The following is a 16,337-nucleotide window of genomic DNA, read 5'->3' as shown; positions in this document are numbered from 1 at the left end:
TACAGGCGGACGTTGTTGTCCTGGTCCAGCTGGAACCAGTACATCTGGCCGTCCTTGTCGCGACCGATGGGCTGCAGCCGCATTTTGTCCGGGTCCTCCTCGTTGATGGCATTTTTGAACTTGAGGTTGTCGTCAAACTGACACTCGCACAGATACTGTATGTGTTGAGGATGAAAACAATCAAAATCTTGGTTCCGCAATGTGACCCAAAGACGGGGGGAAAAAAATTGCGTGTTCACCTTAAGGATCGCCGTCTTGCTCTTCGGCGTCATGTCCTTGTATCCTTTTTCCTCCAGCTCCCAAGCCCATGTTGTGTTGAAATCCTGGCACACCTGCACGAAACAAACATATTTTCATTTACAACATCTGCAATGTGCAATATTTTAAACAAATAGATAATAATCAGAGTGGATAATCTTTTTTTTTTTTTCTCCCCAAGATGTAGTGGCTGCTGGTTGCAGGAGCTCTGTGCACTTGTGTTCTTGATGTTTCCCTCTTGTTTTCATGTGTTTTTTGCCTTTTGGTTTAGGCCGCTTGAGAACTGCACAACAAGGGGTGTCACTTTTATGACTTCTGCGCTGCTTTTTTGTGAACTTTTGGATCTGCCTCAAAGGAGCCATGGCCAAGTTTGCATCGGAGACCAGCTGCTGGCTCTTAACCACACCGGATCCGCGTGTAGAGACTGTAGGACATGTGGAGGAAGAGACGGGGCAGCGGAGCGCCGAGACGGACGAGCTTCATGGAGCATGCATCGGACACTTAAGTCTCCCTGGACGTATCCTCGCTCATCCGTGCTGATTCTGGACATTGGCCGAGAGTTAGTGGGTGACCTAGGATGGAGTTGGCTCTCTTGGTTTGCTTTGTTGGGTCTGTTCCTGTTTCTGGTCGTGCTGTCCCCTCTGACCCCAGCAGACAAGGGCGTGGAGCACTTCATATGCCACCGCGGTGCAAGGTGTTGAAATCCTGTTTTGGTTTTGTTTTGTTGTTTGTCTCTGCATGGTGCAATTGTATGTGCACAACACAATTTATAGCAAATGTTTTGGTTTTTCGTTGTGTTTTACTATTGTAGCTGTATGTAGAAATGGCGCCGCTGAATTGGCAGCTGGTTGCTTCAACTCTGTGCTCTTTTAATGTCTTGTTTATGTACTTTGATGTTTCTTTTCATCTTGTTTTCCTGTTTTTTTGTTGTGGACTTTTTGTATCTGCACTGCAACCATATAATAGACTTAGACTTCCTTTTTATTGTCATTCAAATTTGAACTTAACAGTACAGATAAGAACGACATTTTGTTGCATTAGCTCATGGTAGCGCAGGATAAAAAAGCAATAAGGTGCAGATATAAATAAATAGATTACTGTACAGATAAATATATTGCACTTTTGCATATGCATCCACGTTTATGGATGTATGTTATATTGTCTTTATATTCCAGCGAGTTAATCCATTTTTGGGGGGAATTGAGGGGATTATTTTAATGCGTTCAAGAGTCTTACGGCCTGAGGGAAGAAGCTGTTACAGAACCTGGAGGTCCTGCTACGGAGGCTGTGGAACCTTTTTCTAGAGTCCAGCAGTGGGGGTGGGAGGAGTCTCTGCAGATTTTCTGAGCCCTGGTCAGGCAGCGGCTTTTTGCGATCTCCTGGATAGGAGGAAGAGGAGTCCTGATGATCTTTTCCGCCGTCCTCACCACTCTCTGCAGAGACTTCCAGTCTGAGGCACTAATAATGTCCCCATTGTGGGGTAAATAAGGTCTATCCAATCCAATCTTCAAAGAGGCAAAATGTATATTTTAACTGATGTGTAAATAGACAACTGTGTACCAAAAATAAGCACGTTTGGACAAGCCAACATGCAAAATGATTGCCGTCTTTGTTAAATTAATGAGAGAAAACATGTTTTACCTTGACTAGATACTTCTCCCATCTGTCCGCTGACACGGACTTTCCGATCTTCCTGAGCAACTTGACGTGAAGATCAACCAGAAGCTTTGGAACTAAAAAAAATAAATGAAACATGTTTTTCATATAAATATACACTACCGTTCAAAAGTTTGGAGTCACATTGAAATGTCCTTATTTTTGAAGGAAAAGCACTGCACTTTTCAATGAAGATAACTTTAAACTAGTCTTAACTTTAAAGAAATACACTCTATACATTGCTAATGTGGTAAATGACTATTCTAGCTGCAAATGTCTGGTTGTGCAATCATGTTCACACATCTGAAAACCGTTTAGCTCGTTACAGAAGCTACAAAATTGACCTTCCTTTGAGCAGATTGAGTTTCTGGAGCATCACATTTATGGAGTCAATTAAACGCTCAAAATGGCCAGAAAAAGAGAACTTTCATCTGAAACTCGACAGTCTATTCTTGTTCTTAGAAATGAAGGCTATTCCACAAAATTGTTTGGGTGACCCCAAACTTTTAAACGGTAGTGTATATTTCATTTTTTTGAAAATGTGCTCTATATGGTCGGCGCACATTTTTGTTGTTTTTTGGGACCAACTACAAAAATTCAAGTCGAATATCATCTATATGACAGGAGGGCTTTCCAAAAATGCTGGTCAAAGATCTTCAATATTCAGCTGTTTTTGAGGACTTACTGCAAAACAAAATACAATTAAAAGATCCTCTATATGACAGGAGGGCTCTGCTAAAACGCTCGTCAAAAATCTTCAATATTCAGCTGTTTTTGAGGACTTACTGCAAAACAAAATACAATTGAAAGATCGTCTATACGACAGGAGGGCTCTGCAAATACATTTGTCAAAGATATTCAATATTCAGCTGTTTTTGAGGATCTGATTCAAAACAAAAAGAAGTCAAAGACAAGAGTGCTCTGCAAAAACGCTAGTCACAGTGTCTCATCATTCAGCTGTTTTTGAGGACCTACACCACCCTCTTTTTTTTTTAACCTGCGTGAGTACTAGGATTAACTCTTCAACATTCCAGACATTGTATAGTAATGATTGTTTTTTTAGAGTGCTTTATGTGCACAATATGTAACATTATCAAATCCCGTGGTTAGCAGACTTTTGCTAGTGTTTATTTACGATTTAGAATGCATTAAAAAAAAAGAACTTGTGTGCTTGTCTCACAAAACGATGGTGAATGATAGCTAAAAAAAAGTGCAGTTCCACATTGAGGGTTTGTGAACACTGCCGCCACCAATTATTGACACTTCCAACCGCGCATGCGCACAACAAACTACTTACATGACCCACAATGAACGAAACAACCGCAAGTACTTTATTGTGTTTCAATCACAGCTATCAAAGCACAGCTAAAAAAAAAAAAAGGGGCAGAGAGTTCAACCAGTACTCATTGAGTGAATGTAGATTGCCTCATAATGTATGAATGTCAATATTTATGATGTATATTTAAACGTAGGATTGATCATTGACGAATACCTCAATTTCAAATGTCACATTAGGCATCTGTTAAACAAATTATCCAAATATGTTGGCGTGTTCTTTCACCTTCGCCATTATCTTCCTCTTTATGCTTTATGCTCTACTTACCCTATATAAAACTCTCTTTGAACCACATCTTAAACTACTGTAATGTCATGTAACGTGTAACACCTTCCCTACCTACCATCACAAATTAGAATCCATGCAAAAGAAAATCATACGGGCCCTGTCATGGTCCAAGTTTAATGCCCCCACTCGACATCTATTCAATAATTATCATCTCTGACAGACTGACAGAGTTCAATAATTATCACAATGCTTGTCTAACCTATCAAGTCATTCACAGGCTGAATCTTAGGCTCTGTGGCTTGGTTCCTATCTATCATCCCCAGCATGCCCACAACACTCGTAACTTAGATCTGATATCAGGTAAACATTGTCTACTGGCTTGTACCGCTCGAAATGTTGTATGCAGGGGACCAAAGATTTGGAACCGGCTTAATGAGAGCCTCAAGATGCTGTATTCATTCTCCAACTTCAAAAAGAAACTGAAAACTTACCTATTAACCACCTATCTCTAATGCCTCATGTGGGGTAGACTACTGTTGGGTTTTGCATGGTTGAATGAATGTATGTATGTATGCGAATGCTTGCTTTAGTACTATTATCTTGTGTTTACCATATAGCGTTGTTTTTGTTTTTTTGTGCTTCCCACCAACGTTCCCTCTACGGTGTGCACCTGCGCAATTGCGCACTGCTCACACGTCCTCTGCGCACGGCAAATCTATGCCGCGCAAAAAATCAAATCCCACTCTAAAAAAAATAAACAAATCGTTTGTTTTGTATGATTTTGCATTGCAACTGTGAGTAACAGGTGACGAAAGGCGGCCAAAACAGATAAAACAATGTTTGTCAACACTTAAATTACTGTAACGTCTGTGGAGACACTTAAAGGAGGATAGGAATTCCATCGGTCCCTTTATTTAGCGAAATTGTTTGTCGGCCATAACCACACCAAAACAATGTGTAAAATACTTTTATCTCGCAAAACTGGTCGTTGTCTACCGTACAAACCAAGCCAAAAGCAACTTTTTGTCATCTGTTATATCAACAGCAGCCGCTTGCTCTCTCTCTCACCTGCACCAACACATACACTATGGCAATTAGCCACTGGTGCGTTTATGGCCACACAAAAAATTGGACAACTCCAACACTACACGTAAAGTGTAAATTTCAGGTCGTTTTACTATGACTCCTCAATCAGTGTGCTTATTCTACTGTCATTTGTTAAGAATAGGGATGATACTCGAAACCGGTTTTCCCGGTTGTTCGATAAGAAAAGAACCGAGTCCTCGAACTCGAATCCCTTTTTGAGAACCGGTACCCCTTAATCGAGACCACTATAGTAAAGAAAAATAGTTGGTTATTCATTCGAATCGCTAGGAACGAATCCCGTCCCAACCAGAATTGCCCCTTGACACATCACAAGAAATGACGTCACGTAGCTCAGTCATTAGGCGCAGATAGGGAAAGCAGGAAAAACAATGGACATGAAAAAGCACTCCAAGGTGTAATAAAGTTCAAAACAAAAGGTATAATCCAATGAATAACTTTACTGAGAGATTTGAGCAGGGTACAAACACATGACGAACACTTTTACGACCAACCGGAAACATAGCAACCAGGCCAGCAACGCACCTCCTTTACGGCAGCTGTCGCAACGTTCTTAAAGCAACCGCAGCACATACATATATACACAACACATCTCCCTTTTTTAACTTTTGTTTTTCTTTCCTTGTAAACAAAACAAAATCACACTGTATATGTGTTGTCTGTCTAATTATAAATAATGCAGACGAGGCGTGTTGGCTGAGTTCTTGACGTTTACTTTCACAGCGTGCTCATAACCTCATTCTTAGCTGCCGGGTGACACATGCAACAACACTTTTCGGGGCTATCGCGCATGCTCGTCACTCCCGTTGCATGCTGGGTAGTGTAGTTGTTATATTCCCCCTATAAAGAAATAATGTTAACTCAGTAAAGTGTATTTCTTTTTTTTAGCTTTAACTTTACATTTTTTAGCATTGTAACCACAATTGCAAACAACTTTTCTCTTCATAGAATTTTCTTTCAATAAAGAAATAGAGTGCAAAAATGTCAAAGCAAACAGTTATGTCAAATAGCAGCAGAAGTGCACTTTTTGGAGAGCTGTATTATTTTAAGTTTTGTGCCCAAGGGACTGATTTTATTTAACATTATATTATTATTTATACACCTATAGTGATCACAGAGACAGGTTGTTTTTGTGTTACTGTATATATTTGTTTTTCTGAAAAATCCCACTTAATATACTTTGGGTAACAACAGTCAATATTTATTTATTTTATTTTATTTTTTTAGGGGGGGTAACAGTCAATATTTATTTATTTAATAGACTTTAATTTTTTCTTATATAATAAAAGTGAGCTTTTGTTAAACCAAATATTGTGTGTTTTTTTCCATATACAACAACCTATCTGGACTCGATAAGAGAATCGATAAGGAATCGGTTAGATAAGAGGATTTGATAATAGGCTCGAACTCGATAATTTCTTATCAAACATCATCCCTAGAACTTAAGAATGTTATTTTTTGGATATTAATCATGAAATGATGTTACAGGACTACATAATTGCTAATAAAAATATTTATTTTGCAGGCAGAAAGTTAATAAACACTTCATCTCATGCAACATGTGAATGTTTTAAGGGGAACTAAATGTGATCTCTGAAAGGGGTACACAATCTTTCCAAAGCAGGACCCCCACCCAGGCATAAAATATTATAGTGCATAGCTGATTTTAAAAAAACAATATCTAAGTGGGCCAAATCACATATATTAGAAAATAATCTCTTGAAATTGACTAGTCACTTGATTATAATAATAAGACATTTAAATTGTTATGTCAGGTTTGAGACAAATGTGCTGCTGGTATGACCACAGTGTGCACGTCTGTATTCCACTGAATGCTCAGGGTGTTTGCGCGTTTGCTCACACACATGAAAAATTAGAGGGAACATTGCTTGCCACCATGTTTCATCATTCCATCTGTATACTGTCCTCTGGACCCCCTGTCAAAAGCTTCTTCTAGCTTATTTGGGGGATCCTTTCACTTACGAACATCTTTAAATGATATTCACTACTATTGGTCAAGTCACTTCACAAACTTCAGCTTCTCCAGAACTCTGCAGCCCGGATAATCACCAGAACCCCTTCAATCCAGCGCATCACCCCTGTTCTGCAGCAACTCCACTGGCTACCCATCAAACATTGCATCCACTTTAAAATAATTCTCCTCACTTTCAAAGCCATCCATAACCTCTCTCCATCATATCTCTCTGACCTGATCCATGTCGCCACGCCCTCACGTTCCCTAAGATCCTCTTCATCCATCCATCTCACTGTCCCTTTATTTAAACTGTCCACCATGGGTGCCCGAGCTTTCAGCCGCTCTGCCCCACATCTTTGGAACTCTTTGCCACCTGGCCTTCGCAACTTAGATTCAATATCCCTCTTTAAATCAAGACTCAAAACACACCTATTCCTGAGTACTTATTCATTGTAATCATCTTTTCTTTTCTCTTTGTTGTTGTTTTTTATCCAATTTGATTTTATTGTTGTGATTTTGTACGGTGTCCTTGAGTGCCCAGAAAGGCGCCTTATAAATAAAATGTATTATTATTATTATTGTAATTTTTCTATGGTATTGTGAATAAACTAAATTTAAAAAAAAAAAAAAGAAAAAAAAAAAGACGTGTTTTATTTTGAAACCCGGAAGAGCCTTCAGGGAAGCGAAGCTAAGCGAAACACTTGGCTAATTAGTGTTTTAACTAAGAATAAAGTGCACATTTTGACGCCCTATTCTTGCAATTAAACACACAATGACACACTTTAAACCATACGGATGCGTTGCGTGCACTAGCATCACGATTGCCGGCGGGGAAATAGCAATTATGCGTGCATGTTTTGTTGGTGTTGTTACAGCGGCAGATAAAAGGCTGCTCGCTTCAAGGGAGGAAAAAAATTGGAAGCAAAAGCTTAAAAGTGAGACAAGGGAATTATGAATCGGCGAAGCTGACGCATGAACAACCACCACATTGCACCTATATAATGTTCGGACTTCTCGGCGCACAATGGGCGGTAAAGCGAGTGAGCTAGGAGGTGTGTGAGACACACAATAACACAGCACTGGCTAGCCTAGCATGCTAGCCAGCTAGCTCGGTACCATTATCATTAAGTCTCTCCTCCAGCCCGGTGGCGTTTTTAACCCTTTTGCCGGCCCTACCTGAAGATGTGTCCTGCAAGTACCGCTCCAACTGCGGGAAAGTGAGCTCCGGCAAGTCCAGCAGTGCTCCGTAGCGTTCCAGAAAGGAGCAGATAACGGCGTAATTCGGACACAAACCTGGCGGAGAACTCGCCGTTGCCGCCGAAGCAGCCATTTTTTCCCAACGCCACTGGTGAAGCGCGCGTGTTTAGCGGCTCGTTCAGACTTCCGGTGTTTCCAAAATAAAACTCAGTGGAGCCACAGGAAGTGAAACAGTTACTACTAAACTACTTCACTATTGTTTTATTTAGTACATAAAGTCAAATGGAAGGTTCTGCTATACCTTACCAACATTTTACCTAATTTAGATGGCTACACCAATCATATATAAAGTCATGAATGAAAACAGAATCTATATTATAACCTTCTAAAGCAGTGGTCCCCAACCACCGGGCCGCGGCCCGGTACCGGTCCGATTGGCCGCACAAGAAATAAAAATTAAAAACATTTTATTTTTATTTTTTAGATTTTTTTATTAAATCAACATAAAAAACACAAGATACACTTACAATTAGTGCACCAACCCAAAAAATCTCCCTCCCCCATTTACACTCATTCACACTCATTCCCACAAAAGGGTTGTTTCTTTCTGTTATTAATATTTCTGGTTCCTACATTATATATCAATATAGATCAATACAGTCTGCAGGGATACAGTCCGTAAGCACACATGATTGTATTTTTTTATGACAAATTTTTTTTTTTTTAAATTACCATACACCCCCCCACCCCCCCCCCCCACACCCCCGGTCTGTGGGACAAATTTTCAAGCGTTGACCGGTCCGCAGCTACAAAAAGGTTGGGGACCACTGTTCTAAAGGACAGGAGGGCTCTGCAAAAACGATTTTCAGACATTTTTGAGGACCTGCAGCAAAAACAAAACAAAACAAACAATAAAAGATCCTCTATAAGCCAGCAACACACTGTTGTTTTTGAGGACCTACTCCAAAAAAGTAGTTTAAAGATTCTCAATATGCTCAGCACACATTTTTCTTTTGCCCAAAGATCTTCAATACGACAGGAGGACTATGCTAGTTAAAGCTTCTTAATATTCAGCTGTTTTTGAAGACCTGCAGCATAAAACTAAACACAAAGATTCTCTATGTGCCAGTAGCGCACTGTTGTTTTTGAGCACCTACTCCAAAAATGGGATTTAAAGATTCTATATATGCGATGTGCACTAGTCAAAGATCCTCACTATTCAGCTGTTTGTAAGAACCTACAGGAAAAAAACAAAGATCCTCTACATGCCAGGAGTACTCTGCTGTTTTTAAGGACCTACTCCAAAAACGGAAGTCAAATGTGCTCCATATGGTCGGTGCACATTTTTGTTGTTTTTTGGGACCAACTGCAAAAATGCAAGTCAAAGATCATCTATATGACAGGAGGGCTTTGCAAAAATGCTGGTCAAATATCTTCAATATTCAGCTGTTTTTGAGGACTTACTGCAAAACAAAATACAATTAAAAGATCCTCTATACGACAGGAGGGCTCTGCAAAAACGCTCGTCAAAAATCTCCAATATTCAGCTGTTTTTGAGGACCTACGGCAAACCTTCAGCAAAAAACTAAATACAAAGATTCTCTCTATAAGCCAGTAGCGCACTGCTGTTTTTGAGCACCTGGTCCAAAAATGGGATTGACAGAAATGCAAAAAAACACTAGTCAAAGATCCTCACTATTCAGCTGTTTGTAAGAACCTACAGGAAAAAACAAAGATCCTCTATATGCAAGGAGTACTCTGCTGTTTTTAAGGACCTACTCCAAAAACGGAAGTCAAATGTGCTCTATTTGGTCGGCGCACATTTTTGTTGTTTTTTTGGGACCAACTACAAAAATGCAAGTCAAAGATCATCTATATGACAGGAGGGCTTTGCAAAAATGCTGGTCAAAGATCTTCAATATTCAGCTGTTTTTGAGGACTTACTGCAAAACAAAATACAATTAAAGATCCTCTATACGACAGGAGGGCTATGCAAAAACGCTCGTCAAAAATCTTCAATATTCAGCTGTTTTTGAGGACCTACGGCAAACCTTCAGCAAAAAACTAAATACAAAGATTCTCTTTATAAGCCAGTAGCGCACTGCTGTTTTTGAGCACCTGGTCCAAAAATGGGATTTTTTGACAGAAATGCAAGTTAAAGATCTTTTATATGACAAGAGGGCTCTGCAAGAAACATAAGTCAAAGATCCTCACTATTCAGCTGTTTGTAAGGACCTACAGGAAAAAACAAAGATCCTCTATATGCAAAGAGTACTCTGCTGTTTTTAAGGACCTACTCCAAAAACCGAAGTCAAATGTGCTCTATTTGGTCGGTGCACATTTTTGTTGTTTTTTTGGGACCAACTACAAAAATGCAAGTCAAAGATCATCTATATGCCAGGAGTGCTCTGCTGTTTTTGAGGATCTACTGCAAAAATGGAAGTCAAAGTTGTCTATATGCGAGGTACACATTTGTTGGTTTTTTTGCGACCAACTACAAAAATGCAAGCCAAAGATCCTCAATGCGACAGGAGTGCTTTTCAAAAACAATAGTCACATTGTCTCATCATTCAGCTGTTTTTGAGGACCTACAGCGCCCTTTTTTTAAAAAAAATTTGCGTGAGGACTAGGATTAACTCTTCAACATTCCAGACTATGTATAGTGATTGATTGTTATTGTTAGAGTGCTTTATGTGCACAATATGTAATATTATCAAATCCCGTGGTTAGCTGACTTTTGTTAGTGTTTATTTACGATTTAGAATGCATAAAAAAAGAACTTGTGTGCTTGTCTCACATAAGGATGGTGAATGATAGGCAAAAAAAGGTGCAGTTCCACATTGAGGGTTAGTGAACACTGCCGCCCCCTAGTGGCGAGAATGGGAATCCAATATTCAGTATGAATACAGTAAGGGTGTTCTAACTTTTTCCCACTGACAAATCAAATCACGCGGGGGCCATTTTGATATTTTTCCCTTTTCAAAACCAATACAATATATAGATTTTTTTAACCTTTAAGGTAAGGATCTCAGTAATACAAATGTTAAAAATAAGTAGTTTTTTTTCTTTTTAAACAAATCTCTTTATCAAACTTCAGGTCTGTTGATATGAAGTATCCATCCATCCATTTTCTACCGCTTGTCCCTCTAAGTATATATTTTTTAAATGTTTTATGCCCTTTTTGTCAAAACCCTGTTTTTATAGCAAACACAAAATACATTATATTGTATTTTCCCTTAAAAAATATTTCAAAGTGGAATTTATGATGTGAAATAATTTTTTTGAGAAATGACGGCTTTATTAAAGTCAACATTACAAATTTCTCGCGTTATATTTCATCTTTTTGCTCTTTTTTTAATGTATTTGCAGAATGTGTGGCCTTGGGCCGCACTTTGGATACCCCTGGTCGAGAATAACAACACTCATCGAGTTTAGCTAGATTTATTTCACATTTATTTATACACAATAAATACTGTTAAACATCAACTTGTGTGTAAATGTGACGCTTGGCTAACTTTGTGGAACCAAACATGGAACAGGGAGCAAAAAAAAAAAAAAAAAGCCTTTTTTTTTTTTTTTTTTTTTTACACAATACAAGACGGTAAATGCAAACTTCAAAAATAAGTTTGATGTCATACAGATCTCAAGGAGATCAACGAGAAAACAGCAACATGGCTGACAGATTCTTCTGCGGATTAATGTGAACTGAAGCTTGTTTTTCCTAAATCCAAACTCTAAAGGCTAAAGTTAAAAATGCTAACGTTCGTACAGACAGCCTGTGTGTAAACTAAAACGTGATGTCATTGCCAAGGCGACGCTATGACGGCTATTTAAGGCTAAATAACACGGAAAAGTATTCATACCAATAAAGGCTGGTACACAATATCAACAAAGTAGCGTCCACAACTGATCAATACTGAGAAGGAATAAGAAGACATCGAAAAGTGCTTCATTGCGACAGTATTTAAAAATAAAAATAAATCAAGATGGCTCCCTACTAAATGATACGTGGGAATTAACGTTAAAATGAACGTTACACTTCCCTTCAACATCCTGCAAACTAATATAGTTGATGGCGGGGGATCCATTGTTTTCACCTTCCCTGACATTGCCACTTTTCCCTTTCTTGCGTAAAACGCACGCACAAGCTACCAGTTCGGGTAAGGGGAGGGGGGGGGGAAGGGGCGGCGGCCAAGTCCAGCCTTGCCCCGCCCCCCAAAAACTCGATTCAAACTGGATTGGAACTAAAGAATGGAGCAGTGGATATGTCATGTTTTGGGTTGGACTACTAGGTTCCGGCGTGGTTCCGAGTAAGGCGCGGTTTTGTTCTTCCAGCAAGCACTGGCCCGGCGAGGAAAGAGGCCTCCTCCAAAGCGTCCTCAGAGAAGGTCGGGGGCGGGGGGAACGGGGTCAAAAGTTACTCGGGGTTGCCGTCACTTTCACACCAGCGTGATCTCCACCTCCTCCCGCCGCTTGACCTGCCCCCGGGGGTGCTGCTTCGGGGGCGGAGGAGCTGCTCGGACCTGGACACAAACCACCCGTTAAAACGCTTTAAAAAAAGTAAAAGTATGAAAGTACAAACCCCGTTTCCATATGAGTTGGGAAATTGTTAGATGTAAACATAAACGGAATACAATGATTTGCAAATCCTTTTCAACCCATATTCAGTTGAATATGCTACAAAGACAACATCTTTGATGTTCAAACTGATAAACTTGTTTTTTTTTGCAGATAATCATTAACTTTAGAATTTGATGCCAGCAACACGTGACAAAGAAGTTGGGAAAGATGGCAATAAATACTGATAAAGTTGAGGAATGCTCATCAAACACTTATTTGCAGTGTGTCTCCCATAACAATGTGACCTCGGACTATGTTAAGGTAACGTGCGGAGTTCCCCAGGGTTCGGTTCTTGGCCCTGCACTCTTTAGTATTTACATGCTGCCGCTAGGTGACATCATACGCAAATACGGTGTTAGCTTTCACTGTTATGCTGATGACACTCAACTCTACATGCCCCTAAAGCTGACCAACACGCCGGATTGTAGTCAGCTGGAGGCGTGTCTTAATGAAATTAAACAATGGATGTCCGCTAACTTTTTGCAACTCAACGCTAAGAAAACGGAAATGCTGATTATCCGTCCTGCTCAACACCGACATCTATTTAATAATACCACCTTAACATTTGACAACCAAACAATTAAACAAGGCGACTCGGTAAAGAATCTGGGTATTATCTTCGACCCAACTCTCTCGTTTGAGTCACACATTAAGAGTGTTACTAAAACGGCCTTCTTTCATCTCCGTAATATCGCTAAAATTCGTCCCATTTTGTCCACAAGGGATGCTGAGATCATTATCCATGCGTTCGTTACGTCTCGTCTCGATTACTGTAACGTTTTATTTTCGGGCCTCCCTATGTCTAGCATTAAAAGATTACAGTTGGTACAAAATGCGGCTGCTAGACTTTTGACAAAAACAAGAAAGTTTGATCATATTACGCCTGTACTGGCTCACTTGCACTGGCTTCCTGTGCACTTAAGATGCGACTTTAAGGTTTTACTACTTACGTATAAAATACTACACGGTCAAGCTCCTGCCTATCTTGACGATTGTATTGTACCATATGTCCCGGCAAGAAATCTGCGTTCAAAGAACTCCGGCTTATTAGTGATTCCCAGAGCCCAAAAAAAGTCTGCGGGCTATAGAGCGTTTTCTATTCGGGCTCCAATACTATGGAATGCCCTCCCGGTAAAAGTTAGAGATGCTACCTCAGTAGAAGCATTTAAGTCTCATCTTAAAACTCATTTGTATACTCTAGCCTTTAAACAGACCCCCCTTTTTTAGACCAGTTGATCTGCCGTTTCTTTTCTTTTCTTTTCTACTCTGCTCCCAACCCGGGGTGGACCGCTAGCCTGTCCATCAGATGGTGACATCTCTACGCTGCTGACCCGTCTCCGCTCGGGATGGTTCCTGCTGGCCCCACTATGGACTGGACTTTCGCTGATGTGTTGGACTTTCACAATATTATGTCAGACCCACTCGACATCCATTGCTTTCGGTCTCCCCTAGAGGGGGGCGGGGGGTTACCCACATATGCGGTCCTCTCCAAGGTTTCTCATAGTCATTCACATTGACGTCCCACTGGGGTGAGTTTTCCTTGCCCGTATGTGGGCTCTGTACCGAGGATGTCGTTGTGGCTTGTACAGCCCTTTGAGACACTTGTGATTTAGGGCTATATAAATAAACATTGATTGATTGATTGATTGATATTTGGAACATCCCACAGGTGAACAGGCAAATTGGGAACAGGTGGGTGCCATGATTGGGTATAAAAGTAGATTCCATGAAATGCTCAGTCATTCACAAACAAGGATGGGGCGAGGGTCACCACTTTATCAACAAATGCATGAGCAAATTGTTGAACAGTTTAAGAAAAACCTTTCTCAACCAGCTATTACAAGGAATTTAGGGATTTCACCATCTACGGTCCGTAATATCATCAAAGGGTTCAGAGAAATATTGAGAAATCACTGCACGTAAGCAGCTAAGCCCGTGACCTTCGATCCCTCAGGCTGTACTGCATCAACAAGCGACATCAGTGTGTAAAGGATATCACCACATGGGCTCAGGAACACTTCAGAAACCCACTGTCAGTAACTACAGTTGGTCGCTACATCTGTAAGTGCAAGTTAAAACTCTCCTATGCAAGGCGAAAACCGTTTATCAACAACACCCAGAAACACCTTCAGCTTCGCTGGGCCTGAGCTCATCTAAGATGGACTGATACAAAGTGGAAAAGCGTTCTGTGGTCTGACGAGTCCACATTTCAAATTGTTTTTGGAAACTGTGGACGTCGTGTCCTCCGGACCAAAGAGGAAAAGAAGCATCCGGATTGTTATAGGCGCAAAGTTGAAAAGCCAGCATCTGTGATGGTATGGGGGTGTATTAGTGCCCAAGATATGGGTAACTTACACATCTGTGAAGGCGCCATTAATGCTGAAAGGTACATACAGGTTTTGGAGCAACATATGTTGCCTTCCAAGCAACGTTACCATGGACGCCCCTGCTTATTTCAGCAAGACAATGCCAAGCCACGTGTTCATCAACGTGGCTTCATAGTAAAAGAGTGCTGGTACTAGACTGGCCTGCCTGTATTCCAGACCTGTCTCCCATTGAAAATGTGTGGCGCAATATGAAGCCTAAAATACCACAACGGAGACCCCCGGACTGTTGAACAACTTAAGCTGTACATCAAGCAAGAATGGGAAAGAATTCCACCTGAGAAGCTTAAAAAATGTGTCTCCTCAGTTCCCAAACGTTTACTGAGTGTTGTTAAAAGGAAAGGCCATGTAACACAGTGGTGAACATGCCCTTTCCCAACTACTTTGGCACATGTTGCAGCCATGAAATTCTAAGTTAATTATTATTTGCAAAAAAAAAAAAAGTTTATGAGTTTGAACATCAAATATCTTGTCTTTGTAGTGCATTCAATTGAATATGGGTTGAAAAGGATTTGCAAATCATTGTATTCCGTTTATATTTACATCTAACACAATTTCCCAACTCATATGGAAACGGGGTTTGTATTTATAGAATTGTAGAAGATTATTATTGTGTAAATTTAGGCATGGTGTTCCTGGGATTAAAGGCCTCACTTTTTCTCCTCCAAACATATTGCTGGGTATTGTGGCCAAACAGCTCAATTTTTGTTTCATCTGACGACAGAACTTTCCTCCAGAAGGTCTTATCTTTGTCCATGTGATGTCAGATGAAACAAAAATTGAGCTGTTTGGCCACAATACCCAGCAATATGTTTGGAGGAGAAAAGGTGAGGCCTTTAATCCCAGGAACACCATCCCTACCGTCAAGCATGGTGGTGGTAGTAATATTTTCCGGGCCTGTTTTGCTGTAAATGGAACTGGTGTGTTACAGAGAGTAATTGGAACGATGAAAAAGGAGGATTACCTCCAAATTCTTCAGGACAACCTAAAATCATCAGCCCGGAGGTTGGGTTTTAAGCGCAGTTGGGTGTTCCAACAGGATAATGACCCCAAACACACATCAAAAGTAGTAAAGGAATGGCTAAATCAGGCTAGAATGAAGGTTTTAGAATGGCCTTCCCAAAGTCCTGACTTAAACGTGTGGACAATGCTGAAGAAACAAGTCCATGTCACAAAACCAACAAATTTAGCTGAAATCCACCAATTTTGTCAAGAGGAGTGGTCAAAAATTCAACCAGAAGCTTGTGGATGGCTACCAAAAGCACCTTATTGCAGTGAAACTTGCCAAGGAACATGTAAGCAAATATTAACATTGCTGTATGTATACTTTTGACCCAGCAGATTTGCTCACATTTTCAGTAGACCCATAATAAATTCATAAAAGAACCAAACTTCATGAATGATTTTTGTGACCAACAAGTATGTGCTACAATAACTCTATCACAAAAAAATAAAGAGTTGTAGAAATGATTGGAAAATCAAAACAGCCATGACATTATGTTCTTTACAAGTGTATGTAAATGACTGTGTACCGGTATAAATATATATATACGGTATAGATATATATATATATATATAC

General features: G+C 40.1%; 3 protein-coding genes across 4 annotated transcripts in view; 1 reads left to right on the top strand and 2 right to left on the bottom strand.

Annotated features, from left to right (window-relative positions):
• The window catches only part of rsf1b.1 (remodeling and spacing factor 1b, tandem duplicate 1), a 31,508-nt gene extending 23,585 nt beyond the window's left edge, over window positions 1–7,923 (bottom strand). The window contains exons 1-4 of the mRNA XM_062049027.1: window positions 7,734–7,923; window positions 1,900–1,991; window positions 240–332; window positions 1–155 (exon numbers count right to left, since the gene is read on the bottom strand). The exon at window positions 1–155 is cut by the window's left edge and continues 51 nt beyond it. Coding sequence (XP_061905011.1) covers window positions 1–155; window positions 240–332; window positions 1,900–1,991; window positions 7,734–7,887 — 494 coding nt within the window. The 5' untranslated portion in view covers window positions 7,888–7,923. The remainder of the gene's footprint in view (window positions 156–239; window positions 333–1,899; window positions 1,992–7,733) is intronic.
• Window positions 1–16,337, top strand: part of LOC133651091 (neural cell adhesion molecule 1-like) — an 881,445-nt gene that overhangs the window by 669,977 nt on the left and 195,131 nt on the right. The gene's annotated exons all lie outside the window — the stretch shown is intronic.
• Window positions 11,200–16,337, bottom strand: part of LOC133651093 (F-BAR and double SH3 domains protein 2-like) — a 53,604-nt gene continuing 48,466 nt past the window's right edge. The window contains exon 20 of the mRNA XM_062049033.1: window positions 11,200–12,277. Within this exon, the coding sequence (XP_061905017.1) occupies window positions 12,194–12,277 (84 nt within the window). The 3' untranslated portion in view covers window positions 11,200–12,193. The remainder of the gene's footprint in view (window positions 12,278–16,337) is intronic.

This window comes from Entelurus aequoreus, linkage group LG05 (assembly GCF_033978785.1).
Source record: "Entelurus aequoreus isolate RoL-2023_Sb linkage group LG05, RoL_Eaeq_v1.1, whole genome shotgun sequence".
In the NCBI taxonomy this organism is placed as follows: Eukaryota; Metazoa; Chordata; class Actinopteri; order Syngnathiformes; family Syngnathidae; genus Entelurus; species Entelurus aequoreus.
This window is presented reverse-complemented; position numbering and strand designations above follow the sequence as displayed.